General features: G+C 37.6%; 2 protein-coding genes and 1 long non-coding RNA gene across 5 annotated transcripts; 2 read left to right on the top strand and 1 right to left on the bottom strand.

Annotated features, from left to right (window-relative positions):
* Nucleotides 1–50: 50 nt before the first annotated feature.
* On the top strand, nucleotides 51–15188 carry LOC123879381. Its single transcript, XR_006798991.1, has 3 exons — nucleotides 51–1267; nucleotides 7081–7086; nucleotides 15179–15188. It is a non-coding gene; the product is annotated as an uncharacterized LOC123879381 (long non-coding RNA).
* LOC123879344 (GTP-binding protein 2-like) lies at nucleotides 1756–19569 on the bottom strand. Of its 2 annotated transcripts, XM_045926999.1 has the most exons (19): nucleotides 19419–19569; nucleotides 14489–14613; nucleotides 13499–13648; nucleotides 12841–13264; nucleotides 11975–12107; nucleotides 11094–11306; nucleotides 9967–10060; nucleotides 8814–8929; nucleotides 8395–8559; nucleotides 7753–7917; nucleotides 6752–6858; nucleotides 5837–5963; nucleotides 5319–5433; nucleotides 4714–4946; nucleotides 4203–4432; nucleotides 3839–4085; nucleotides 3226–3321; nucleotides 2372–2499; nucleotides 1756–1821 (listed from the first exon to the last, which is right to left on the bottom strand). In XM_045926999.1, exons 2-19 carry the CDS (start codon nucleotides 14604–14606, stop codon nucleotides 1779–1781), a joined length of 2904 nt encoding a protein of 967 aa, XP_045782955.1. In that variant the 5' UTR covers nucleotides 14607–14613; nucleotides 19419–19569; the 3' UTR covers nucleotides 1756–1778. The 2 variants fall into 2 exon arrangements, with proteins under 2 accessions (XP_045782955.1, XP_045782954.1); XM_045926998.1 differs by having other exon boundaries at nucleotides 3839–4432.
* Nucleotides 19570–19624: 55 nt separating this feature from the next.
* On the top strand, nucleotides 19625–22867 carry LOC123879370 (ribonuclease H2 subunit C). 2 transcript variants are annotated; one of them, XM_045927040.1, is made up of 5 exons: nucleotides 19625–19712; nucleotides 20433–20570; nucleotides 21406–21533; nucleotides 21990–22094; nucleotides 22757–22867. In XM_045927040.1, exons 2-5 carry the CDS (start codon nucleotides 20489–20491, stop codon nucleotides 22769–22771), a joined length of 330 nt encoding a protein of 109 aa, XP_045782996.1. In that variant the 5' UTR covers nucleotides 19625–19712; nucleotides 20433–20488; the 3' UTR covers nucleotides 22772–22867. The 2 variants fall into 2 exon arrangements, with proteins under 2 accessions (XP_045782996.1, XP_045782995.1); XM_045927039.1 differs by lacking the exon at nucleotides 19625–19712 and having other exon boundaries at nucleotides 20341–20570.
* Nucleotides 22868–26783: the final 3916 nt, after the last annotated feature.

The raw sequence follows: 26783 nt of genomic DNA, 5'->3' as shown, positions 1-26783 counted from the left end.
TATATAGATTGGGCTTGGCTGCAATCAGACCTCCTAGCAAGTGATGATGCAGCCTAAGATGGAGCGCGCTTGCCTGGAAGTTGCCTATTCACTCTTGACTTGAAGGTACCCAGTTTGATTAAAGATTTAATTAAAGATAATATTGTCCTTTCTTATCAAAATATGTAGTAAGATATGCAGAGAATTCAAATTTGGTTTAGCTTTGGTATTGATTTAACACCATTGCTTGTAGTGTCAAATACACCATTCATAAACATTTTTCTATGGACAAGCTTAGGACGAATTCAGGCCTAAGTTGTGTCAAAATACCACACAATTCAAGATCCAGTAGCGATTCCTTCAAAATTTCGTCTAATACATAATTAATACATATTTAATGGTTTCAATAAACGACAAATGATTTAAGCACAAAATGGGCTAGAACCCTGAGCCATAGTTTAAATTTTTTTTCTTAATTTTTTACAAAAGTTATTGTGTTAATATTCTTCCATCTAACTTTTCCTCTAGTCTAAGTCATAAAAGTTAAGTTTTAATCTAAAAAGTAATAATTTAACTTTACGTTAGTTTTAAATAATCCCATCATCACTTATCATCAAGTGAGATCGTGATCAAGCGTTTAAAGTGTTACAGAAAAAATTAGTACTTACTAAATATTGAATTAAACTATACCTAGATACATAGTGTGGCAAATTTTGTTGTAAACTATCTCTGAATTGACAGATTTAGTGCTATCCTTGTCTGTATGCAGCATTATGAAAGGGACAGCTGCAATAGATAGATCTGTCAATTCAATATGCTTTGTTCACTGAGTAGGGCACTCACGCATAATTGTACGTAAATGAAAAGGACACACTATGATTGTGATACCACTAATATACATATTATAAAGGCCAAAGTTTGTGTATCTGTGTGTATGTTTGTTACTCTTTCACGCAAAAACCACTAGACGGCAGAAATTTAGATAGATTATACCCTGGATTAACACATCAGCTACTTTTTATCCGGGAAAATTAAAGAGTTTCAACGGGATTTAAAAAACCTACATCCACGCGAACGAAGTCGCGGGCATCGGCTTTTGTATAATATAGGATCTATTGACGGCATCCATATTGAATATGAATTTTTGAAACCAAGTTATGAAAAATACCAGTTAAGTATTTTAAGAGAAGATCGACAAAAAAAAAAGATTTTTTGTCTACTTTAGTCACGTGATCGTAAACGACTGTGATTGGTCGAATGGTTGATGACGTCAACTGCTTGTAAACCCGTAGTCTCAACAGTAGTCAACAACCAGTTTACGAGCAGGTGACGTCACGATGACGTATGAGACGCCATATTGTCTGGAAAACGTTTTCTCGGTATATTTTTTGTTTTCCTTTTTCCCTTGCCCTATATATAATGGAAGGTCCTTAGACACCAGTGGTTAACGTAGAACAGTTTTTAAAAACCTTTCAAATACTCTTATTAGATTTCTAAATTCAGAGTAATGCGTTTGGACCTTTAGAGTTTTATTTTACCATTGCACATACCCTTAATTTAATAAGCTTTTTTACAAAAGGCATACAAGTCAAACATTCAACTTAAAAAAAATTATTACTTAAGTAATTATTAAAGATAACTAAGGAAAAATTACAACATTTTTTGCACTACTACAGTACTAAACCAGTTGGTTATAGGTAGACTTTAGATAGTACAACAGTGCTTGCAAATGACTGTATATTTTGTGTGCTTTTTTAAACTTTTTTTTTTATTTTCCATAATTTGACAGTTCAGTATTTTCACGGAACATACGGGAAAGTCTGCGTCACTCGACCGATGGCTCTGAAACAGAATAAAAAAAAATGTAATTGAATCTATGGTTGCTTCATTCTATTGGTTGCATTTCCATTTTTTGACATTTGTCTATGGTAGGGAATTTCTGCAGTCTGATCAAAAGGGCTAGAACCTAGAGCCATGCGGCCAGTTATAGCAAAAATAAAAAAAATTGCAGAATTTTTAACGTTGATGGTTTAATATAACATATCAAAAACATTCATGCCAAAGAGTCTGTTTGTTAGTCTGTTACTTTTTAACGGCCCATTTGCTCATCCAATTTTTTTTTTACCTTTACTTTTCACAACATCCCTTTCAGGCCCTATTTTGACAAAATCTGGTACAGATATAGCCTTTTTTCCAGATAATCAAAGAGCTCTTGCAGGATTTTTAAAACTATGTTTTCGAATGTTTTTAGAAAACATGTTAGTGATTGGTTGGTAACTTAAGGTGATTAACACTTTTTGTCTCTGTCACTCGTATAGAATTACATAAAAGAGAGAGAGCACTACACTAATTTCTTTCCGAGGACAGAGTATAGAAACGTGGTTTCTCTCACCTGGTCCCCAATCCAGCAGTGAACAGCAGTCGTCTGCCCTTGACCAAGTATTCTGGACAACGCGCGAAACGAAAGATTACTGGCGCAGCCTCACCCGCTCTCAACACGTTGTTTGGAGACATTATACCCTGAGAAGTAATTATACATAATAGTAGATTATTCAACATGGGGGTAATGAAGTGCTTTGCGTCACGGGCGCTGGGATCAATTCCAAGCGTAACGAGAGATTCTAGAGTAACCCCTAGGCGTAGCGAGCGTGTTGCATCTAGAATCCTGAGTGAAGCGGGTTCAATACACACCTCGCGGGACAATAAAATCAAAATCTTCGTATGCTTAAATAGGTCCCTATCTGTTTTTAGATGTTTCTGAGAGTAAATCGTTTATTACACTTTGAGTATTAACTGTTTCCGGAGTTAAATTACTGCTGCCATCATCGTCGTCACTCGACATTTTAATATAAATTACGCGAGTGAGAGGGACGCCATCATACGTCGAAGCGGGACAGCAATAGCAGCATGAACTAAAAACTTTTTGTAAGGCACATAACATCCCTTAAGGCGTAACACGCGGACAGTCTCGGGTATCTAGTTCTATTGGTATCATAAAAAAAAAATGAAAAATCTTTATTTATAACTCTTTACAATTCCTTAAGAGTAAAGTACGATAACAACTGCATTATTTTCAAAACTGTTGCAGTTGTTAACGCCCACCTCCAGATTTACAAAGTTAGGTACTCAAGAAAGGAAAAAGAACAATATATAACAATATTAAAAATCAGTGCATGCTATGTTAAATTAATATGTGTGTTTGTGTGTGTGTGTGCGTGTGTGCGCACAACAACAAAATATATTCACCTCAATGATCGCCGTCTGCCGCACGTTTCCAACATGTACGGAACACTGGAACCCGGGGTAAATGGCGGTCGAGTGGCGCAGGACATGTACTGACGCCTGCAAAGAATAATACACCATATTAATTACACCATGTAGCGATGGGCGTTTGATTCGAATAACAACCGAATGACAATTGGGCAATCGATTGTTTTGGTATGAAATCCTGATTAAAACCGGCCAAGTGCGAGTCGGACTCGCGCACCGAGAGTTCCGTACTCGGGTATTTTATCGACATCTTGCACGATAAATCAAAAACTATTATGCATAAAAATAAATAAAAATCTGTTTTAAAATGTACAAGTAAAGCCCTTTTATATGATACCCCACTTGGTTCAATTATCTTACTTTGAAAATTTAAACACATTTCAATTTTTTTTAAATGATGTAGCCACAATTTCACGGTTTTCGGATTTATTCCTTTGCTTGTGCTATAAGACCTAGGTACACGCGTGTTCTTGACAGACACGACGGACGGACGGATAGACAGATAGACAGACAACAAAGTGATCCTATAAGGGTTCCGTTTTTCCTTTTGAGGTATGGAACCCTAAAAAGTGAATATAATACTACTTACTTGAAAATAAATGCATCCCCTTGGATCATTAGGGTCTTCTAATAACACGACATCATCACAAACACACACGTCATCACCAACTATCACGTTGCTATCACACCCTATCACATCCTTTACATATTCGCTATCATCATCAGATGTATACATATTGGGGTTTTTCTCTATGGTCATCGTTAGTTTTTGTAAGTTGGTAGCATTTTTATCTATTTTCTGAAGATTGGTAGCTTCTTTATGTTTATCTATGATTAACTTTTCAATATTGATAGTATCTTTGTCCATGGATTTCGTTGTGTTAATGTTGGCTATATCTTTGTCTATGATTATTTTTTGAATGATGGTCATATCTTTATGCTTGTCGACGATTCGTTTTTCAATATTTGTGATATCTTTTTCATCCATCGAATTTGTTTTGTTCTGGAAGTTGGGTATATCCTTGTCTATGATTATGTTCTGTATGTTGGCAGCACCTTTGTCTATGGTTTTAGTTAAATTGTTTTGAACGTTGGCAATGTCTTGGAGGATATTTTTGTTTTGTCTCCGCGCGTTTTTACGATTCTTTTCAATGTTCTGTGATGTTTGTACTAGTTTGTTTATCTGTAACAAAATTAATTAATTTTAAAATGGAGGGTTACTTGCAGGGTCCAAAAAATGCATAAAAAAGAATATTAATAAGACCTACCTACCTACCTTGGAAGTGCCCTATAGGTTTTCTTGACAGACACAACAGACGGACAGACAGACAGACAACAAAGTGATATGCCATAGTGATAAGAGTTCCGTTTTTCCTTTTGAGGTACGGAACCCTAAAATCGTGAAAAAATTACATTAGCACTAGAAAAAAATAAGTGCAAGCGAAGCGAGCGCAAAATCATTACCTGTCGTCCTTTGCACTTGCCGGGTGGGCACCCCCCAAAGGTAGGCTTATCACAGTCGCCACACTTGTACTTGTCAGGCACGGCAAGCAACACCATGCCTTGCCGCAGGTTGGGTGGGTAGTGGCTCAGGCCTAGTGATGCGCTTTGACCTGCCTTCACACTACCACAGGGTACACGGTTCCTGTAGATTGTCTTCACTGATATTTCGACAAATTCACCCGTGTCTAGAGGCCCTGATGAAAAACAAAACCACCAGTTAGATACCAACGTAAAGATATTTTAGCATTTTTATGTACAATGCAAATTAATGACAACAGCGTGACTATATGTGCTAGCTAGCACAGCGTGACTAGCTATATGTGATTTAGTAAATTAATTTTTTCGTGAACACATTCCAATTTTTTTTTGTGATTATGAATTCACGGCTTTCGGATTTATTCCTTTACTTGTGCTATAAGACCTACCTACCTGCCAAATTTCATGATTCTAGGTCAACGGGCAGTACTCTATAGGTTTTCTTGACCACCACGACAGAAGGACAGACAGACAACAAAGTGATCCTATAAGTCTTTGAGTTGATGTGAGGGCCCTCTGTATATACACACCTATGATCAGGTTGTCCCCCTCGTGCAGCTGTCCCCTGGCCAGCAGGCCTCCCACCACGGGGCCCGTCGACTCCCCCACGTGGAAAATCTCGTCTATTTGGAATTCACACGTTTCCTGCAAACAGATTTATAAATTCAAAAATTTACAATCAAAAAGTGTACAATGAAACGTATTTTGAATGATTTGAGTTAAACAAGAACCTTTGCTATAATTCGCTTAACCAAACAAATCTGTAAACATCTGCTGAGGATGCTCCGGTGTCGGGGCGAATCGTGCGTCAAGTAGTGTTGGGATTTGTGTGGTGCTGCGTGGTGGTGGTGCGTATTGCTTGCTTGGTGGCTAGCTTTTCCTGCATGTTTATCAGTGGGAGGGCGGACGCTGCATGTTGCACCATACAGATCTGTCTGGTTTAGCGGATTATAACAAATTAAGCTTTTGGTTCCTTGTCTATCATGGACTTCCGCAAAATAACGCCTGCTTCTATACAAGTAAACAAATGGTTTGTTACTATACTTACATCTTCTGGTTTATGCTGCACGCTATCCCCTGGCGGCTGGAGGGCTAGCAAGTACGCGTGGAGAGAGTTAAGTCCCGCGCCGCGAACGCAACTCACTGGGAAAACTGGCACCACCTCCATTTCCAACCTGGCAATGAGATTCCATTTTGGGATACCAACACAAATTGTTACAGATAAGGGTACACAGATTGATTTCACACAACACTTAATTTTTCATTTTTTTAATAATTGACAAACGAAGTCAAAAAGTGCTAGTGGAAATATACTCTAACCCACGATTGGGGGTATTTTTGTCACTAAGGTGATTTATACTTTAAAACTATCTGAATAAAGTAAATTTTACGATGCAATTTTTAGGCGCCAAGATACGCAAGGTAATGGGGACCTCGCACCAGAAAGTGCAGCCATTCATTCCATTAATCTATCTCCATTAGAATGGAGATAGATTATACCCTGAGTGCTAATCCAGGGTATAATCTATCTTCATTCTAAATTTCAGCCCAATTCGTCTAGTAGTATCTGCGTGAAGGAGTAACACACATACACATACACACAAACTTTCGTCCTTATAATATTAGTGTGATTAGCACATAGGCTTCTTTTATCCCGGAAAATCAAAGAGTTCCCACGGGATTTCGAAAAACCTGTATCCACGCGAACGAAGTCGCGGGCATCAGCTAGTACACAATAAATTCGAAGCGATAATTTTTCTTTTTTTTGGATGTATCTCGTCAACAAAATGTAGTATATTTCATCCTAAGAATTGTGCATCCTTACCCGACATAACTCCTTGTGGTAATCCCAAAAATATACCAACAAAAAAGTTTTTCTCATGGAAAAGTTGTAAAAAAGGAGTTTTTATTATAACAAAACTTTGATTATTATTAGGGAACATTCTAGAAAGTTATGACTTACTCGTCTTCTTTAGCCGTGTCTGTGGTGCTGTCTATGGCGTCCAGTATAGACTTCTGCGGCACTACGCAGTTGCGCGCGAGGTTTTCATCCGTTATTAATAATGGTTTCTGGAACAAACCACACATGAACCGCACAAAATACAAGGTTTATCACCCGTATTCACAAATGTTACTATGAGGTCTCATAGTGCCCTCGAACGCACAGTGTCCGTTCCACCAATCAGATGACTGTATCACGTCAATTTACAATGATCTGATTGGTGGAACGGACACTATGCGTTCGAGCGCACTGTGAGACCTCATTAACGTTTGTGAATACGGCCGTATGAGTTGAAAGTTTTGATCTAATGGTGTGATCTGAAAATCTATTTTTTGTGGAAGGGGAAACTTTTAGGCTGGAGATGGAGATTCAAAGGGGTGAGTTGGAGGGGGAGAGGGTTGGAGAAGAAGGCAGATAACATACACACTCTAGTCTTAGTATCAACGACGTTAATTGCTGCACTATAGAAGTGACAACCTCCCTGGTGCAGTGGTAAGCGCTGTGATCTTATTAGTGGGAGGTCTCGGGTTCGATTCCCGGAAGGATGCGGAATTTTATGATTTCTAAATCACTGGTCTGGTCTGGTGGGAGGCTTCGGCCGTGGCTAGTTACCACCCTACCGGGAAAGCCGTACCGCCAGACGATTTAGCGTTCCGGTATGATGCCTAAGTGATTAACCGCCACCCATGAACATTTGCAGCACCATGCGTTGCCGGCCTTTTAGAAATTTGTTGGTCCACCCCTTGAATAACCACATGTTGTAATCTAGTGGGAATAACCCCATTTTGTAATCTAGTGAGAACACTGCCGATGGGATTGTACCGGTGGGAGTTTGGGAGAACATTTTGGTAGGTGGGGGATTCGGTGAAATAGACATAGATACGATTTTGTGAGGGGGATTTGTGGGGGCGGGGAGATTTGGGGGGTTTAGGGGATGGGTAATTTTTTTAAAGACTGCTCACCCTATTCGCTGGTTCCAGTAATTGCGCCAGTCTTTGCACTACAGAAGTGACAGCTATATTAGCTAGCTCGCATTTGTTGATGACAGCGAAGAATGGCATGTCCAAGGCTAACAGTAGACCAATGTGCTCTTCTGTTATACGGGTTATACCAGCAGTGGCGGAGATCTGAAAAGAAATATGGCTTTAAGAAGAACAAGATGCGAGTTTTTATTGGAAGTATTTTAATACAAGTGTAAATTAAAAATTTATAACACCCCTGACAAGTGAAGGTTACAGTAACTAGAAAAGAGCTGATAACTTTCAAACGGCTGAACCGATTTTCTTGGATTATAGCTAAGAACACTCTCGATCATGCCAACTTTCAAACAAAAAAAACTAAATTAAAATCGGTTCATTAGTTTAGGAGCTACGATGCCACAGACAGATATACAGATACACACGTCAAACTTAAAAAACAAACGAATTACTATTAATTTTATAATGATTTTACGGAACGCAATACAATGGCACACAGTGAAGGCAAAAAGTGACAGATGACAGATAAAAAGTACAATGACATAACACGACTAGTGATGTATGGGTTCTTTCAAAAAATCCGGTTCGAAGGACCATTTTGTTTCGCTTGAATATGTGAATACTTACCACAAGCATAGCGTAGTGCGGGGAATACCCGGTGAGACCGTGTAGGGTTGTCCTCTGGTATTTACTATGACCGGCCAAATCTAGGAACGACACTAATTTTGCACTTCTTTCACCAATCCTTTCTGCGGTCATGAGTTCTGAACACCCATAGTTCACCACGTTACCCTGAAAATATGTTAATTTTTGAAAAATGGGCATAACGCGTGTAAGATAAGAAACGAATCGAAAATGGCGGCGTTAGTACTTCCCTCTTACTCTCACACGATACCTATGTATAAGTTTGAATGCGATGGCATTATTAATGTCCCTTCGTTTCGATTCGTTTCTTTATTAGCACATGTCATATGGAAAGCGTATTAAAAAGGATCTCAAAACAGTTGTTCTATTTGGTGACCATTTTGGTTTTTGAAAGTACAAACCTGAGCATCGAACCCCAGTATCTCATGGCTGAGGGAGGAGGTGCGACCACTTTTCACCTCGTGTAGATGTCGGAACATGTTTAGACGAGCGCTGCCCCGACCGTTATCGAGTTCGCCTGAAAAAAAAAAACATTGGTACTGATTCTGTTGGCAACTAACTTTTAGAGTATTTAAGAGGATCGTCTAGTTGTAAATTTTCATACAAAAAGCGATAACGTTTTTCTCCCCGTAAATGTGTAGCAGCCATGCAGCGTAGGATAACTGATAAATAAAAATACCGCTACATATTATCACTTGTATTACTTGGGCTGTATTTACAATATGTGCCTTGGTTACAATTAAAACTGTGGTAGAAAAACGAGGGCCGGAGCTTGATGCTAGACCGAGGTGTTGCGGTCTTGATGATCTGAAGTGAATTGGTTGAATGCGCTGCCCGGGGTTCGTCCAGGCCAGCAAGATATTTTGAATCGTTCCGAATTCAAATTGTGTTCTCTAAGTGACAGCTGCAAAGTGTGTTGCTTTCTTCGCAGCTGCCGGTCTTAAAAGAGGCTACATGCCTCTACAAATGTAGTCCAATTTTCATAATTTTTTTAGAAATATTGTAGATACTAGAGGATGCCCGCGACTTCGTCCGCGTGGATTTAGGTTTTTAAAGATCCCATGGGAACTGTTTGATTTTCCGGGACAAAAAGTTGCCTATGCCAATTACAGGGACGCAAGCTACCTCGGTACCAATTTCATACAAATCGGTTAAACGGATGGGTCTTTAGGAATCCCGTGGGAACTCTTTGATTTTCCGGGATAAAAAGTAGCCTATGTCCGTCCCCGGGATATAAGCTAACTCTCTACCGAATTTCGTCAGAATCGGTTAAACTGTTGAGCCGTGAAAAGGTAGCAGACAGAGACAGACAGACAGACACACTTTCGCATTTATAATTCAAGTTAAATTTATTTATTTTTATTTTATTTTTCATGTACCAAAATTGTAGTTACAAAATACTGGAAAAAACGTCGCGTTTTGTCACTAGAAGAATAGGGTCTTGGACTGTAGTAATAAAATGATGTGACGTTTCAGGGATTTTCATCTTTTTACTTGTATAGTTTTGAATCGTCTGTCTGTCTGTAATCTCATATCTATGAGTTCAATACTAACCTTGAGTCAAAACACCTATAAGTGTAGATTTCCCAGCTTCGTTGGCTCCCATCACAGCCACCCTCAGCTCCACGCTCTGCTGTGTATCAGCCAACTGAAACCAAAAATACCTCAAAATTTTCAAAAACATGAGTTTCAATTTTAATATTGAATGAGTTAACTGCCAAAGGGTAGACGAAATAGTGGCGATAGCGGGTCGTAGATGGCTAGCCTCAGCTACAGATAGAGCAAGGTGGAATTCCTTGGAGGAGGCTTTTACCCAAAGGGGGTCCATACAATATAAGAACTTAGACTAAAGACACACACCACCAATGTAAATAATTTGTACTAACAAACTAACCATAATTTTAATTTGTAATATAATAAACTAACTCACTAATCAAAACTATGCTTAAGCTCTCTAAATTATGGTATCAAAGTAACTTGTATTTAACTTATTTTTTTTTTTTATATGGAATTAATTAAAGCTTTATTATTTATTATTATTATTATTAACTGCCAAAGAACGAAAATAGTAATAGTTTTCAGCACCCACGGAGTTCCATTATCACTATACAAATCGGCGTAATAGCCTCGCCTTACCATAGCTTAAAATAGTGCTGTTTCCACAGACGACCGAAACAACGTTATTTGTGCGTGCCACCCTTTCTCTTTAACTGCATCTCACCACGAGAGAGGCCGGGTGAATGAATTTGCTTGAGATTCAGGATTTTTTAGTTAAAAACGGTTCGGAACGTTTGGAATTACGCCTATTTTTGGCAAAGGAAATTTTTTTTTTTAATAAACTAAAGACATTTGAAATTACTTTGAAATAGAACGTGACATGAAGTTGTTATTTTAAAATTTTCTAGTTTTGTTTTTTATATACGTACATAGTTTATTTAGGCACGAAGTTGCCTCAAAATTTGCCCTAAAATAAAGATTTTACAAGAGCCATAACTTTTAAAATAAATACAATTATTGTTGTTTTAAGGCATAGGATAGTGGAGAGATAAATCGTTATATAGCTTAGTTATAAATCTAGAATAACAAAGAATATAATAATAGGCGTTATACACTTGTATGGAGAAGCGCGTAAGAAGTGTAACCTTAAAATGTGGTCCGAGCTGCACATGGTACTTTCTTACCTTCCTGATATAAACTTCAGCGACCGCCCTATTAGGCGCGACGCGTCGCGTACGTGCGCTCGCGAGCACGGCGCCTATAGCGTTGGCCATGCTCCGCAGAGCACGCAGCGAGGCGCGGAGCGGGCCGGCGCGTAAGCCCCTCAGTGCTCCGCAATCGCGGACCCCTACTACGTACACGGCGCTACCTCCACCGGAACGAAGACGCCATTTTAGCTGCGAGAAACAATGTATCGTTACACTTCCGATAGATGGCGTTACTTTTTTTAGCTCTCACTAGAATCTTTTTTAAACCACCATAGGCAAGCGCTTGACCGCAATCACACCTGATGGATAGCGACGTTAGCTATTCACTCTTGTTTTAAAGATACCTCGAATTCGTAGGAAACACAGATTGCGGAAGAGTATTCCAAACCTAAACGTTTCTTACTTAAAACGTTTCGTGCGTGTAGATGGAATGCCGACGACATAAGAAGGCAAACTCGTCCGACGTCTTGCGACGTTTAAAGTACAGTAAAGGATCTCTTGGCGCGTGGCCCAAATCGGAACTAACGCCGCCATCTTGTAAAATGTCAAGCTGTCCCCTTGTAAATGGTGTTGCTAAGTAAAAGATCGACTTCGTCTGTGATGGCGTTTGCTGGCGCGCGTGCTGTGCTTTTTTGGAGTGTTTTTTTTGTTAAGAGTGGCTGGTTTTTGTGTTAGTTGGTGTTTTTTGGTGGTGGAACTGACTGGGAAGCGCCGCGCGTATGTCGGCGGGCGCCGGCGCAGACGGAGTCCATACTTGTATAAATTCAATAACTTGAAAATATCACAAACTTGACATTGGCTAATCAGAGTAAAGCCAGATTTAAAGAAAAAAAAAAAAGACCTGTAAAACATCTCACCTGTGTGACTAAATGCTGGAACCTCCTTTCACAGGGTGACACTAGTTGCAGCTTGTATTCCACGTTGCCGAATCTCGGTTCAGGCGGCAAACTGCCGTAGCATTCGTCGCCGGAGTCCTCTGCGTCTGATGTGCTGAGGTAATTAATAAAAGTATTTGATAAAAACTGCTAAGTGCGAGTCAGACTCGCGCACTGAGGGTTCCGTACTCAGGTAATTTTCCAACATTTTGCACGATAAATCAAAAACTATCATGCATAAAAATAAATAAAAATCTGTTTTCTATACTAATATTATAAAGAGGAAACCTTTGTATTTTTGTATGTTTGTATTGAATAGGCTCAAAAACTATTGGATTGATTTCAAAATTTCTTTTACCATTACTTAGAGGGATTCTTCCGAATCCGTATAGGCTATATTTTTTCCCGGAACACCCGTGCGAAGCCAGGGCGGGTCGCTAGTAGAATATATAGGTAAAGTCCTTTCATATGATACCCCACTTGGTATAGTAATCTCACTTTGAAAATTGAAACAATTTTTTTTTTTGTAATGTAACCACAAATTCACGGTTTTCGGATTTTTTCCAATACTTGTGCTATAAGACCTACCTACTTGCTTTTCATGATTCTAGGTCAACGAGAAGTACTTGACAGACACGACAGAAGGACAGACAGACAGACAACAAAGTGATCCTATAAGGGTTTTTCCTTTTGAGATACAGAACCCAAAAATCAGACCAAGTGCGAGTCAGACTCGCGCACCGAGGGTTTCGTACTCGTGTATTTTTCGACCTTTTGCATGATAAATCAAAAACTATTGTTTTTTTTTAATAAATTAGTAAATAAAACCAATATCAAAAACAACTTACGTATCATCACAAAAATCATCCATGTCATCAGAACTATAGAAAAAATCACTTTCCAAGTCCTCAGCATTGAAATCCCCGGCCAGATACATATCTTCCTTTATGCCGACCTTCTCCAATTTATCTATCACATTGTACACGCGATCTGTGAAACCATCTTTATCTTTATCTTTTCCTTTGTTATCTTTCCTTTTAGTCTTCTTGTAATCCTCATTTTTTAGGTCGTTGACGTTTTTGCCTATCTTTTCGTCACATATCTTGGGTATAGCAGATTGGTTGTTGAGGGTAGTTTCAGATAAATCTATGGGGTCTTGCCATGCTGTGTTGGGTAGGATGTCTTTTGCTGGGGATATTTTATTCTTTTTCCGTCTGTTTTTTCGACCGGAATTCCGTCTGCGTGGTTTCTTCTCGCTGTCACCTTTTGTATCTGTGAAGTTATGAACAAATTAATACTCACACCTTCACACTTTCACACTTAATATTATAAAGGCGAAAGTTTGTGTGTATGTGTGTGTGTGTATGTTTGTTTCTCCTTCACGCAAAAACCACTGGACGTATTTGGCTGAAATTCGGGATGGAGATAGATAATATCCTGGATTAGCTCATAGGCTACTTTTTATCCCGGAAAATCAAAGAGTACCAACCAACAAGTAATACCAACCGTCGTCATATCTGTTGACTTCAATGTAGTTTTCAATGTAACTGCAATCCTTCACAAGTATCTCGTTGCTGAGATCAGGCTCGCACAGAAAGGACGACTCTTCGGGCAAAGTTTCGTTCTTGCCGTGCGATCGGCGGCCTCTGCGACGACCTGCGGAAAGAACCAGCCAAGTGCGTATTAGACGCGCCCACGTAAGGGTCCAAGAAGAAATAACACTTAACTTTGCACTGCATCTTTTTCAGCAGACACATTAGAATCAAAATCATTTATTCAAAGTAGGTACTATTCTACACCTTTTGATGGTCAGAATGCTGTATATAGTGGTGATAATTAATTATTACGTAAACTTAAAACTAAAGCTACGAGGGCCCCAAACGCGCCCAAGTCTGAGAAGAGCCCACAAGAACCTCATATTTATATGTATTCTTTTTTTTTTATTATTACCACTTAACAAAATCACCTATTCTTATTATAACTATCAAAGCTGTTTGGCAACTCATTCCCAAGCTTTCGTTATCATTTAAAAAATCCTTTAGATTGTAAAAATAATTGATTTGAGACAAATCTAATGACGTATCATGTATCCTTTATCAAAATCGGTTGAGTCGTTGATTTATTACGAGTGGACATATGTACATATATACAGTCCCCGTCACAGTCGCGTAAAAAGAGAGATTTTTACTGAGAATAGAAGGGCAAACGAGCAGGCGGGTCACCTGATGTTAAGTGATTACCGCCACCTATGAATATTTGCAGCACCAGAGGAACTGGCAATTTGTTGCTGGCCTTTCAAGAATTTTTTGTTTCGGCCCTTGAATAACCCCATGTTGAAATGTAGTGAGAACGCCACCGAAGGAAGTTGATCCCACATTTTGTATGTCCGTGAGAAAAAGATCTGACACAACGATCGACGATCTGTGAGGGTGAAATTGCTTATGGTGGCGTGTGGTGCGGTTGTAGAAAAAGGAAGGTGGAATGAGGATTTCTTACCTTTCGGAGCGTCTGGATTCTTCCTGACGTTCTCCTGGTCGTTTTTATGTCTGGTCTTCTTGCTGGGCTTGTTCTGGTTGCCCTCTGAAGGGTCAAAGAGACTGAAGAATGAGTCCATATTGGATCTGAAACAAATACAATAAAAGTGGTCAAGTGCGTGTTAGAACTCGCATAATGGAGGGTTCCGTAACCATGCTGATTGCTGAAAACTTTAATTGCTCTAGCAATGCGCGGGATTGCAATTACTTATACAATCACACTAATATTATAAAGGCAAAAGTTTGTACGTATGTGTATTGTGTATATAAATATGTTTGCTATTCCACTTTTTTTTCATGTAACAACCGTTAGGTCAATTTTTTTTGTGTGTGCAGTGTATAAGGCTACATTTTATACGAAAAATATACATATATAGTATACAGTATACACCTTATTCATCAAAAACGGCCCAGTATTTTAGGCACTACGGTGGAACACACAGAATCTGGATACAAATACATACATAGACTGCTAAAATCATAACCCTTCCTTTTAGCTTTGCCGCAGTCAGGTAAAAAATCTTTCTTTGCACTTCTATTAACCTTGAGCAAGGTCCCATCGTGAACTTCGTATGATAATTTGACGTTTAAGAGGGCTCTCTCCGTCACTCGTTTCATACAATCGTAGTTCCAATTTCATTTGAATATTAAGCAACCAAAGTCCATGAAATTTTGCAGACATATTCTAGAAACTAATATCTATGTCTGTGGTTTTCCAGATTTCTGTTAAAATATTCGGTTTCAAAGTTACGCGGTCTTAAAATGTTTCATACAAATCTTTGAGCCCCTGTAATTTTAAAACTACATATTTTTAGAGAAATCTAAAACACCACAGTCACAGATATGAGTTTCTAGAATATGTCTGCAAAATTCCATGGACTTTGGTTGCTTATTATTCAAATGAAATTGGAACTACGATTGTATGAAACGAGTGACGGAGAGAGCCCTGTTAACCTTGAGCAAGGTCCCATTGTGAACTTCGTATGATAATTCGACGCCTAACACAAGCTATATTCACGTAAACAAACTAGTATAGAAGTCGTTCACCCGTGCGATAAAAATTGCTCATGGTAAGCAAATGACCTATCGCGTGGGTTTATGACGCTATTTTTATTTTACTACGCGAAACATATCGTAATGTTGTGAAATCCTGGATTCTATTCTCGATTAAGCCACTTTATACACTACTAGATAATGCCCGCGACTTCGTCCGCGTGGTTTTTTTTTTTTTTTATTCACTATAGGTAAGCGCTTGACCACAATCTCACCTGATGGAAAGTGATGATGTGGTCTAAGATGGGACGCGTTTACCTAGAAGGTGCCTATTCACTCTTGTTTTAAAGATACCCTGATTGTAATTGGTAGGAAACACAGATCGCGGAAGAGTATTCCAAACCTTAGCCATGCGTATGAGGAATGAAGACGCAAAACGTTTTGTGCATGTAGATGTAATGTCGACGACATAAGGATGGAAACTCGCCCGACGCCGTGGATTTAAGATTTTAAAGATCCCGTAAGAACTGTTTGATTTTCCGGGATAAAAGTTGCCTATATCAATTACAGGGACGCCAGCTACCTTGGTACCAATTTTCATACAAATCGGTTAGCGGACAGGTTTTTGGGAATCCCGTGGGAACTCATTGATTTTACAGGATAACAAGTGTAAATTAAAAATTTATAACACCCCCGACGATCCAAAGTATTTGAGTTTTCCAAAACATCATTTTCAAATAAATAATTATGTATTAAGCATCAATGTAATTTAGGCAACGTGCATCTTGACATTTGTCAATTGACATAATTATGAACCTAAGGGTTATCTAACCTTCTTTTCTACAAGAAAACTAGAAAAGAGCTGATAACTCTTAAACGGCTGAACCAATTTTTTTAGATTATAGCTAAGAACACTCTCGATCAAGCCACCTTTCAAACAAAAAAAACTAAATTAAAATCGGTTCATTCGTTTACGCGCTACGATGCCACAGACAGATACACAAATACACACGTCAAACTTATAACACCCCTCTTTTTGGGTCGGGGGTTAAAAAGTAGCCTATGTCCGTCCCCGGGATGTAAGCTAACTCTGTACCTTTCATCAAACTCGGTTAAGCTGTTGGGCCATGAAAAGCTAGCATACAGACAGACACAGTTTCGCATTTATAATATTAGTATGGATATAGATGTTTTAACTTCATGATTACGTCTACTAGCTATTGCCTGCAACTTCGTCCTCGTGGATTTAGGTTTTAAAAATCCTGTGGGAACTCTTTGATTTTCCAGGATAAAAAGTACCCTATTTCACTCTCCAGACCTTTAACCCAGAACCCATGCAAAAAATCACACCTATCTATTGCTCTGTTGCTAATTAAAGTACAAACAAACACTTTTGCATACAGTATTTCCATACAAAAATGATGAGGTCACAATTTATTTTAGGACCACAAAACTTGCTTGCTTGCTGGTAACATCAAATCAATGCATTTTTAACCCCCGACCCAAAAAGAGGGGTGTTATAAGTTTGACGTGTGTATCTGTGTATCTGTGTGTCTGTGTATCTGTGTATCTGTGTATCTGTGTATCTGTCTGTGGCATCGTAGCGCCTAAACGAATGAACCGATTTTAATTTACTTTTTTTTGTTTGAAAGGTGGCTTGATCGAGAGTGTTCTTAGCTATAATCCAAAAAAATTGGTTCAACCGTTTAAAAGTTATCAGCTATTTTCTAGTTTTCTTGTAGAAAAGAAGGTTAGATAACCCTTAGGTTCATAATATTCAAGTGTCAATTGACAAATGTCAAGCTGTCAAGATGGACGTTGCCTAGATATACTTACATAATTATTTATTTGAAAATGATTTGTCGGGGGTGTTGAAAATTTTTAATTTACACTTGTTGCATAACAGAAGTCAAAAAATGGTTGGGCGGATCTTCATAAGGGCTTTTTGGGCGCCCCAGTCCCCATTAGACAAAATGGACAATATTATAAATTTAAAAAAAAAACCGGCCAAGTGCGAGTCAGACCCGCGCACCGAGGGTTCCATACTCGGGCAACTTCTCTGACATTTTGTACTATAAATCAAAAACTATTATGCATAAAAATAAATAAAAATCTGTTTTAGAATGTACAGGTAAAGCCCTTTCATATGATACCCTACTTGGTATAGTTATCTTACTTTGAAAATTGAAACACATTTATTATTCTCGCTCGACTTCATACCTAGGTAAGGTATGAAGTCGAGCGAGCATAATAAAAAAAATTAGAAATCCAAGTGTGAAGCTCGTCCGACTTCATAACATTTACATGTGTAGCTAAACTAAAATTATTATTTTTTACTTTTTAGTGTTTGTGGTTTTTGAACTCAGTTTTATTTTCTTTTGAAATTTTTTTGGTGACCGTATTCATCACACCTGCAGACTAAATGCAGTAACTAATAAATTCGTCTATATTGCATCATAATTTAAAGGCAAATTCTTTGGCACAACTTCATGAAATGAAACAACCTTTGGCATAAAATATTGTACACATTTTTTGATCCAAACTCACGTTATATTGTGTAAAATAGATATAGAATATTTTAGACAAATAAACTTTTTAACCCCCGATCCAAAAAGAGGGGTGTTATAAGTTTGACGTGTGTATCTGTCTTTGGCATCCTAGCTCCTAAACAAATGAACCGATTTTAATTTAGTTTTTTTTTTTGTTTGAAAGGTGGCTTGATTGAGAGTGTTGTTAGCTATAATTGAAGAAAATCGGTTCAGCCGTTTGAAAGTTATCAGCTCTTTTCTAGTTTTCTTATAGAGGTTTTTGTGTCACAGGTTTTTCAAATTTTGAGTTATAAAGCCTGTAATAGCCTAGTTTTTTTGATGTCCGGCTTCTATTCCAAAGGTTGGGGATTCAATCCCAGGCATGCACCTCTACCTTTTCATAGTTATATGCGTTTTTAAGGTAAGAAAAAATATTGTAAAGGGACCCACATGCTTTGGACCTTCCACAATGTTCTCAAAGGTGTGATCTGCATTAGGACCTACATTTAATTAAATAAACTATTCATTCATTCATTGGCCAGCATGGTAGTCTATGGCCAAACCCTTCTGAGAGAAGATCCTTGCTCAGTAGTGAGCCGGCAATGGGTTGATCATGATAATGAAACTTTTATGTGCTTATGAATCATCAAATACATCTACTACAGGTTCAAGATGCCCTTCTTAATGCGAAAAATCAGCAAGAAACTTCACAGTTGCTCTTTCTAAAGAATTTATAATACAGATTTGCTTCCTTGTTTCTAATCCGAACTGCTAGGATATAGAATGTCCTTCAGGTATCAGTTTTCTTTTCGTTTTGATAATATTATAATTAACTTGACAGTGAATAGGAACATGATATTTTCAAAGCCAAATAAAGATTAGCAGTTATTATCAAACAATTATTGATAACAGTCATAATAATTACCAGTGTTATCACTATTTTGTTTGTTCACAATTATATATAACTAGAAACTAACTGACTGATATTTAAACATACAGGTCAAACTATTGTGTCTAGGAACGTGAGATGATGTATGTAGGTTCTCTCTTTAATGTAGACATGCACTAAGAAAGGATTTAAAAAATTCCAACAGGATTTCAAGTTTAAGACTTAAAATGAATACACAAAGGAATTAAAACAAGGAATTGTACTGTATTTCTGCCTATCAATAGTCAACACTAATAAAAACTAGTTCTAACTCACTCAAAACCCAGCCTAAAACCTAGAAGGCCCAGAAAGCTGAAATTTTCCACAGAAATTCCCCTAATATTAAAGACAAAGAATAAGGCCGTATTTTGCGATATTTCCGCAGGTGCGAAGCCGCGGGTAATCGTTAGTACATCAAGTATTATGTACACAAATATACATACCAAAATCCAGAACAGAAATCCTAAGCGAAAGTTCGAAAACGAAATCCCCAAACAGCTGTTTCACCTAGCAACTTGGTTCAAGGTCACCGACTCCTCGTGCCAACCGTTTTGGAACGAATGTACAAAACAAACAAGTCTTTTGACTCTCAGCCAGATTATTTGTGACGCAACACTAACAATAATATTGTCAATTCAAGCTGAACAAACAAAATTGTACTACAATCACTCCACCATATTCGGTCACGGTTAACGGTTAGCGTATGTAGATTGCACTAGTATTTAGTAATAGCAAAAGTGAGTAACTCTGTTTTAATAAACAATAGGTTAACGAAACTGTTACGAATGTTATGAAATATTTTCAAGTTTATTTTAGAAATCCCCTCTTTGCATGATGAAATATTTTGAGTTTGACATTTCTTTCACCACAAAAAAAACTTTCGTTCAGTGTTTTCAGGTTAGATCTTAGTTGGTTCATGTTTTTTCATGTGGCAATATTGTAACTATTAGGCTTGGTCTACATGAATGATAATGGCAGAATGGCTATTGGAATTTGGAATCGTGTTTAAAAACCTTGTATCCAGAGCTGCAAAATGAGAGAGAAAAAAAAAATAGAAATTACATTTCGTTCTACGCGTTCTACAAGTTTTTAAACTTATGCTTTTTCGAATAAATATAATAAGCCCAATTATTGTTCATTCGGACGCATCAAGAAAAAATTACCTAGGTTTATATAAAAATTTGAGAACTACCTTTTTGAAAGTCGGTAAGGGATTTCTTAAAATTAATTTATTTTTGGCATAAAAAGTAAAGTAGCTTATACAATTTAATCGTAAATCGGACTGTAAATTATTTAAAATTCGAATCGATGACAGAAAAATTGGCGGCAAATCATTGGGTTGTTTTCATAGAGTAGGATTATTCATTATTCATTAAATTGTTGTTTTGTAAGACTGGTATTTTGTATTTTATGGGCTGTGTATGTATATAAATTCAAAATAATGTCGATTCAAGTAGAAAATAACCTGAAGGATAGTGAAAAGAAGGAGTTATTCAATCAAAAGGCGCACTACATGCCCTGCCAGATCGAAGCGGACGGCCCGGCGAATGTTAGTGAATATTTCGAACCTTATGTTGGTGATAAAGACGATGGAGGTAAGAACGAAGAATTTACAGTACTTTTACTTTTTTTTAGAAGAATATTAGTCATTTTAATCATGACTAACATTCCCCTTTCCCCTCCAACTAAGCGTAAAGCTTGTGCTAGGAGTAGGTACGACAATAGTGCAACGGGTGGAGTTTGAACCGCCGACCTTTCGGAATTCAGTCCGCTCCTATAACCGTTGAGCTCATTTACAGTCAATGAGAACCCTTAAGGTTTCTTGACAGGCAGTCAACGAGAACCCTGTAAGTTTCTTGACAGACAGTCAACGAAAACCCTTTAGGTTTCTTGACAGACAGTCAACAAAGTGATTCTATAAAGGTTCCTTTTTTCCATTTGGGTACGGAACCTTATACAAAATTATAAAAGTATGTCTGTATACTAGCCTATCACAGCTAATCTGTTAACCTGCTAGTCTGTTAAGGTTGTAACCAATTTTGATGCCATTTGGTACAGAGATAGTTTGCATACTAGACATAGGCTCCTTTTTGTCCCAAAAATCAAAGTGTTCCCATTGAGCCTAAATCCATGGGGACAAGATCACAGACATCATAAAAGTCATTAAAAGTAGATATTTCATTTAAAGGAACAAAATCATTGTTTCAAAATGATAAATTACTGTGATCATGATACTGTTTCATTTGACATCTTATGTGTTGGACCAAAACTTGTCCAACTTGGATGAAATCTCACCAAAATAGTTCCACTGTCAGACATGGTTCCTGGAACTATTACAATCCAGACCTACACATGTCTACCCCAAATGGTACAACAGTGAGGCATTGAGCAGTGAGGCACATAAAACAAGATTTGAATGGTAATTTCTAGAGCTATCAGCTACCTTCCGTGGTCACCCAATGGACGGAGTGAAAATGCCTCTACCAGAAGGTTATACAGCTGTCATAGTCACTGAGGGCAAGAGACCCTTGGCTGAGGATGCAGAGAGGAAATTCCAAGTAAGTCATCCAGTATAATTTGGCCCTTGACTGTAATCTCACCTGATGATAAGTGATGATGCAGTCTTGAGATGGAAGCAGGCTAACTTGGAAGGAGTGTGGCGGTTTTTATTACACCCCACCCGTACCCCTTATTGGTTTTTTTTTTCTCTCTCGTCTGGCTTTACAAAAATTAGCCAAAGTCAAGTTTGTAGTTATTTGTAACAAGTTAGTTAAACTATACAAATATGGACCCCATCTGTGCCGGCGTTCGCTGACATACGCACAGCACCCTCTTAGAGCACTTTTCAGTCAGTTTTAACAAAAAAAAAAACACTCCAAAAAGGCAGAACACGCCCGCCAGCTAACACCAACACAGATGAAGTCCCTTATCGGTTTCTACATGACATGACGTTATTAAAAAAAAAAATGAGGACCATAATATTCTCTTACGAAATATTATTTTCATTATTTTAGGTAACTGGTGGCTTCAAGGAAATAATTTATTGGAATTGGGACAAGAAACCTTCCAAGAACGACAATTTAACTAAAGCTATGGTTTGGATGGATATTGCAGAAGCTGTAAGACTTTTTATTTTTATATGAATATGTAACTACAATTACCAAATTGGCAGACCTCACACACACCTTTGAGGACAAAATGGAGAACTCTCAGGTATGCAGGTTTCCTCACAATGTTTTCCTTCACCATCAAGTGATATTTAATTACTTAAAAAAAATAGCCCCCATGAAAATTTAAAAAAGTTGTAAAAATAGCCACCATGAAAATTTAAAAAAGTTGTAAAAATAGCCACCATGAAAATTTAAAAAAGTTGATAAAATAGCCACCATGAAAATTTAAAAAAGTTGTAAAAATAGCCACCATGAAAATTTAAAAAAGTTGATAAAATAGCCACCATGAAAATTTAAAAAAGTTGATAAAATAGCCACCATGAAAATTTAAAAAAGTTGATAAAATAGCCACCATGAAAATTTAAAAAAGTTAAAAAAAATAGCCATCATGAAAATTTAAAAAAGTTGTTATAACTTTTCAACAGAACCCTTCAGTGCGAGTCTGACTCTTACTTGACTAACTTTTTACAATACGATAATTTAAAGGGCTATCGTATGTGTTTTCTTAGAACAGTAATGTAATGGACTACTAGATCTTTCCCTAGGGAATTAAAACTACAAATTACAAAAGAAAAGAAAGTTATTAACAAGTTATTTTTCTTTATTTACAGATACATGGGGACTAAACTTAAATATCTTAAATAATTGAACAAAATGTGATGTTACTCTAATAAAAAATGTATTTAGGCTCAACACACACCTACAGAGTGGAGTGGATCTGAGGCAGCTTTTTTTTATAACAACTTAAACTTAAACTTTACTTTGCTATATGGTTGAAATTGGACCCAGTTGTGCCATAATATATTATACCAAGTCATATTTCAAATAACTTGGTTACCTTGAGTAGTAGGAGAACTAGTTCTATGTCAGAAGACTACGCCCTTCCATTGAAAAGGGCAACCGCCGAGTTTCTTGCTGGTTCTTCTCGGTAGGAACGGCATTCCGAACCAGTGTTAAATTATTTATTTGATAGAATTCGATTGAGGATCAAAACTGAGTTTCCTCACTGTAGTTCACTATAAGGGCCAGCACACATACGGCGGAGCGCAGCGCAGAGCATGCCCATAAAGTTTCCTAATCGCGTGACACATTACGCGAATTTGTACCAGAGAATGCACGCGCACGCGCGGGACTGGGCGCGGATACGCGAGTATCCTCACGGATCCGCACAATTGATTTTAGATATTATTTCAATGAGGACAATGTTGATACTATTTTGACTATTAAAAATGCTCTGCGCTACGCTCCGCCATATCTGCCCTGGCCCTAACAGTCTCCATTCTGCCACAATCAAATTCAAATTCAAATTCAAAATGTTTTTATTCAATTAGACTTTTACAAGTTCTTTCGAATCGTCAAAAGCATCTACCACTGGTTCGGAATGCCTTTCCTACCGAGAAGAACCAGCAAGAAACTCGGCGGTTGCTCTTTTCAAAGATTTGATATACAATATTATGCCATGTATAAAAGCAATTGAAGTCCTGCGCATTGCTGGAGCGAATCGAAGTTCAAATCCACGCTTTTTTATCATTTACATAATCTTCGATAGTATAATATGCTTTTCTCAAGAGCATATTTTTAATAGATTTTTTGAACCTGTGTAAAGGCAAGTCCAAAATTGACTGAGGAATTTTGTTATAGAAGATTATACCCATTCCCACAAATGACTTTTGGACCTTCCTGAGACGGAGCGTAGGAGTCGCAAGCCTGTTACGGTGTCTAGTCAGCCTGTTGTGTAGATCGCCAACCTTCTTGTAACTAAGAATATTTTGTCTTACAAAAATTATGTTGTTGTAAATATATTGAGAGGCTACGGTAAGGATACCTATTTCCTTAAATTTTTCTCGAAGTGAATCGCGTGGTTTTAAGTTATAAATTGCGCGTATTGCCCTTTTTTGTAATACAAAAATTCTCCCAATATCTGCCGCTCTACCCCATATTAAGATTCCATAAGACATAATACTATGAAAATAAGCAAAATATACTATCTTTGCGGTCTCCACGTCAGTTAATTGTCGAATCTTTCTAACCGCGTAAGCAGCAGAGCTTAGTTTGCCAGCAAGAGTTGATATATGGGTGCCCCATTGCAGCTTCGCATCTAAGGTTATCCCCAAAAATGTAGTAGTCTCTTCTATTTTCAAAATATCATTATTTATCATTAAATTAATGTTACTTGTGTTCTTGGTATTGGGCAGTGCGAATTCAATACACTTAGTTTTTTTTGCATTTAAAAGTAGATTATTTACAGTAAACCAGTGAGTTACCTGAGATATGGCACCATTTATATCGTCAAAATTGTCCTTATTTCTATCGACTTTAAAAATCAAAGACGTATCGTCAGCAAATAGTACGATATCGCAAATATTTTGGACTACATATGGTAAATCGTTTATGTATACTAAGAACATGAAAGGACCTAGAATAGAGCCTTGAGGAACACCCATTAGTGAGGCTGATCCGGATGACTTCACATCATTCACACATACTGTTTGAATACGATCACTAAGATAGGACGCAATGAGACCAAGCGCAGTGTCTTTGATTCCATAGTGGCTCAATTTAACTAAAAGAGTCTCGTGCTCAACGCAATCAAATGCCTTGGATAAATCACAGAAAATACCAATGGCATTCTGTGACCCCTCCCACGCATTGAATATATGCTTTAACAGCATTGCGGCCGCGTCGGTTGTTGATCGACCTTTAGTGAAGCCATACTGTTCAGAATGGAGTAGCTTATTTAAATTGAAATGCTGAAGCAGTTGGTTGAGCATGATTTTCTCAAATATCTTGCTCAGTGTTGGCAAAATTGAAATTGGCCTGTAATTGTTTGGGTCACTTTTGCTACCCGATTTAAAAAGAGGTATCAATTTACTACATTTCATGAGATCTGGAAAAGCGCCTGTATAAATCTGCTCTGCAGGTGTGCATTACACCTTACTCTTTAAGTTGAAGATACTAGTTTTACTATTAATATAAAATTTTGAAATAATAAAAAACTATTTTATTATGACAAGTAAAAGAAAGTTTTATTTCATACAGTAATAGTTAACTCTTATGTTATTTCATTCAGTGATAACTCTTCACACTAATATTATAAAGGCGAAAGTTTGTATGTGTGTGTGTATGTTTGTTACTCCTTCACGCAAAAACTACTGGACGGATTGGGCTGAAATTTAGAATGAAGATAGATTATACCCTGGATTAGCACATAGGCTACTTTTTATCCCGGAAAATCAAAGAGTTCCCACGGGATTTTTAAAAAACCTTCACCCACACGAACGAAGTCGCGGGCATCAGCTAGTTTTTAATAAAATCTTTATCTCATAGCTTTCTTCTAGCAGTGTTTTTACTATTAATATAAAATGTTAAAATAATAAACAGTTATTTTATCAAGAGTAAAACAGTTTTAACAGTAATAGTTAAATAAAATCCTATCTCTTTTTAGTTGCAACTAAAGTCATAGAGAGAGCCAGCGAATGCCAGACCTTCATTATTTTATAAAAGCTGAAAGTTTCTCTGTATATTGTCTCCAACACAGTGAGGAACGATCAGTGACTATGAAGTTTGGATCGTGGTGGCTTTGGGAGATAACAGGTAAGTAATAAAGGTGTTAAAAATCTTACATCAAAGTATGAAGTCAATTTATTTTATATTTTCTTCGTAATTGTATTAGAGATCACGTCATACATTGCCAGACACTTACGGTCGTATTCACAAACGTTACTATGAGGTCTCACAGTGCGCTCGAACGCATAGCGTAGGTTCCACCAATCAGATCATTGTAAATTGACGTGATACAGTCACCTGATTGGTGGAACGGACACTGTGCGTTCGAGCGCACTATGAGACCTCATAGTAACGTTTGTGAATACGGGTGTTAGTGTCGTGGCAACCCTCTCCAGACGCCTTCACACCAAGCACGTACACGTGACACGTGCGTAGTGACGCGCGTAAACCCCTAACACACCGGGTTACGCATACGTCCACGCTTTACGCAAGCGGTGTGCCATGTTTCATACAGTTCCATACATTACAACGCAATGGTACGCGCTACGTCTACGCTTACGCAGCTTGTGTGAAAGAGCTATAAAGTTTAACTTCCTAAAAGTTTAAGTTTTACTATTCCGAAGAAAATATAAAAAAATTTAGACTATACTTTGACGTAAGATGTTTTACACCTTTATGACCTGTTATCTCCCAAAGCCACCATGATCCAAACTTCATAGTCTCTGATCGTTCCTCCCTGTGTTGGGGACAATACGTAGATAAACGTTCAGCTTTTATAAAATAACAAAGGACTGGCGTGTGCTGGCTCTTAGCCTATTAGCAATTAACAATCGAAATTAGTAACATCAATCTATCGATAAATATGTCGATAACATAACAACTGAACCTTTTACTATAATGTACAAGTGTAAATTAAAAATTTATAACACCCCCGGCAAGTGAAGGTTACAGTAACTAGAAAAGAGCTGATAACTTTCAAACGGCTAAACCGATTTTCTTGGATTATAGCTAGGAAGGAACACATTCAATCAAGCCACCTTTCAAACAAAAAACTAAAATAAAATCGGTTCATTAGTTTAGGAGCCACGATGCTACAGACAGATACACAGATACACACGTCAAACTTATAAC

Source organism: Maniola jurtina, chromosome 28, assembly GCF_905333055.1.
Source record: "Maniola jurtina chromosome 28, ilManJurt1.1, whole genome shotgun sequence".
Taxonomy (NCBI): domain Eukaryota; kingdom Metazoa; phylum Arthropoda; class Insecta; order Lepidoptera; family Nymphalidae; genus Maniola; species Maniola jurtina.
The sequence above is the reverse complement of the archived record's forward strand: the minus strand, read 5'-3'. Positions and strand labels throughout refer to the sequence as shown.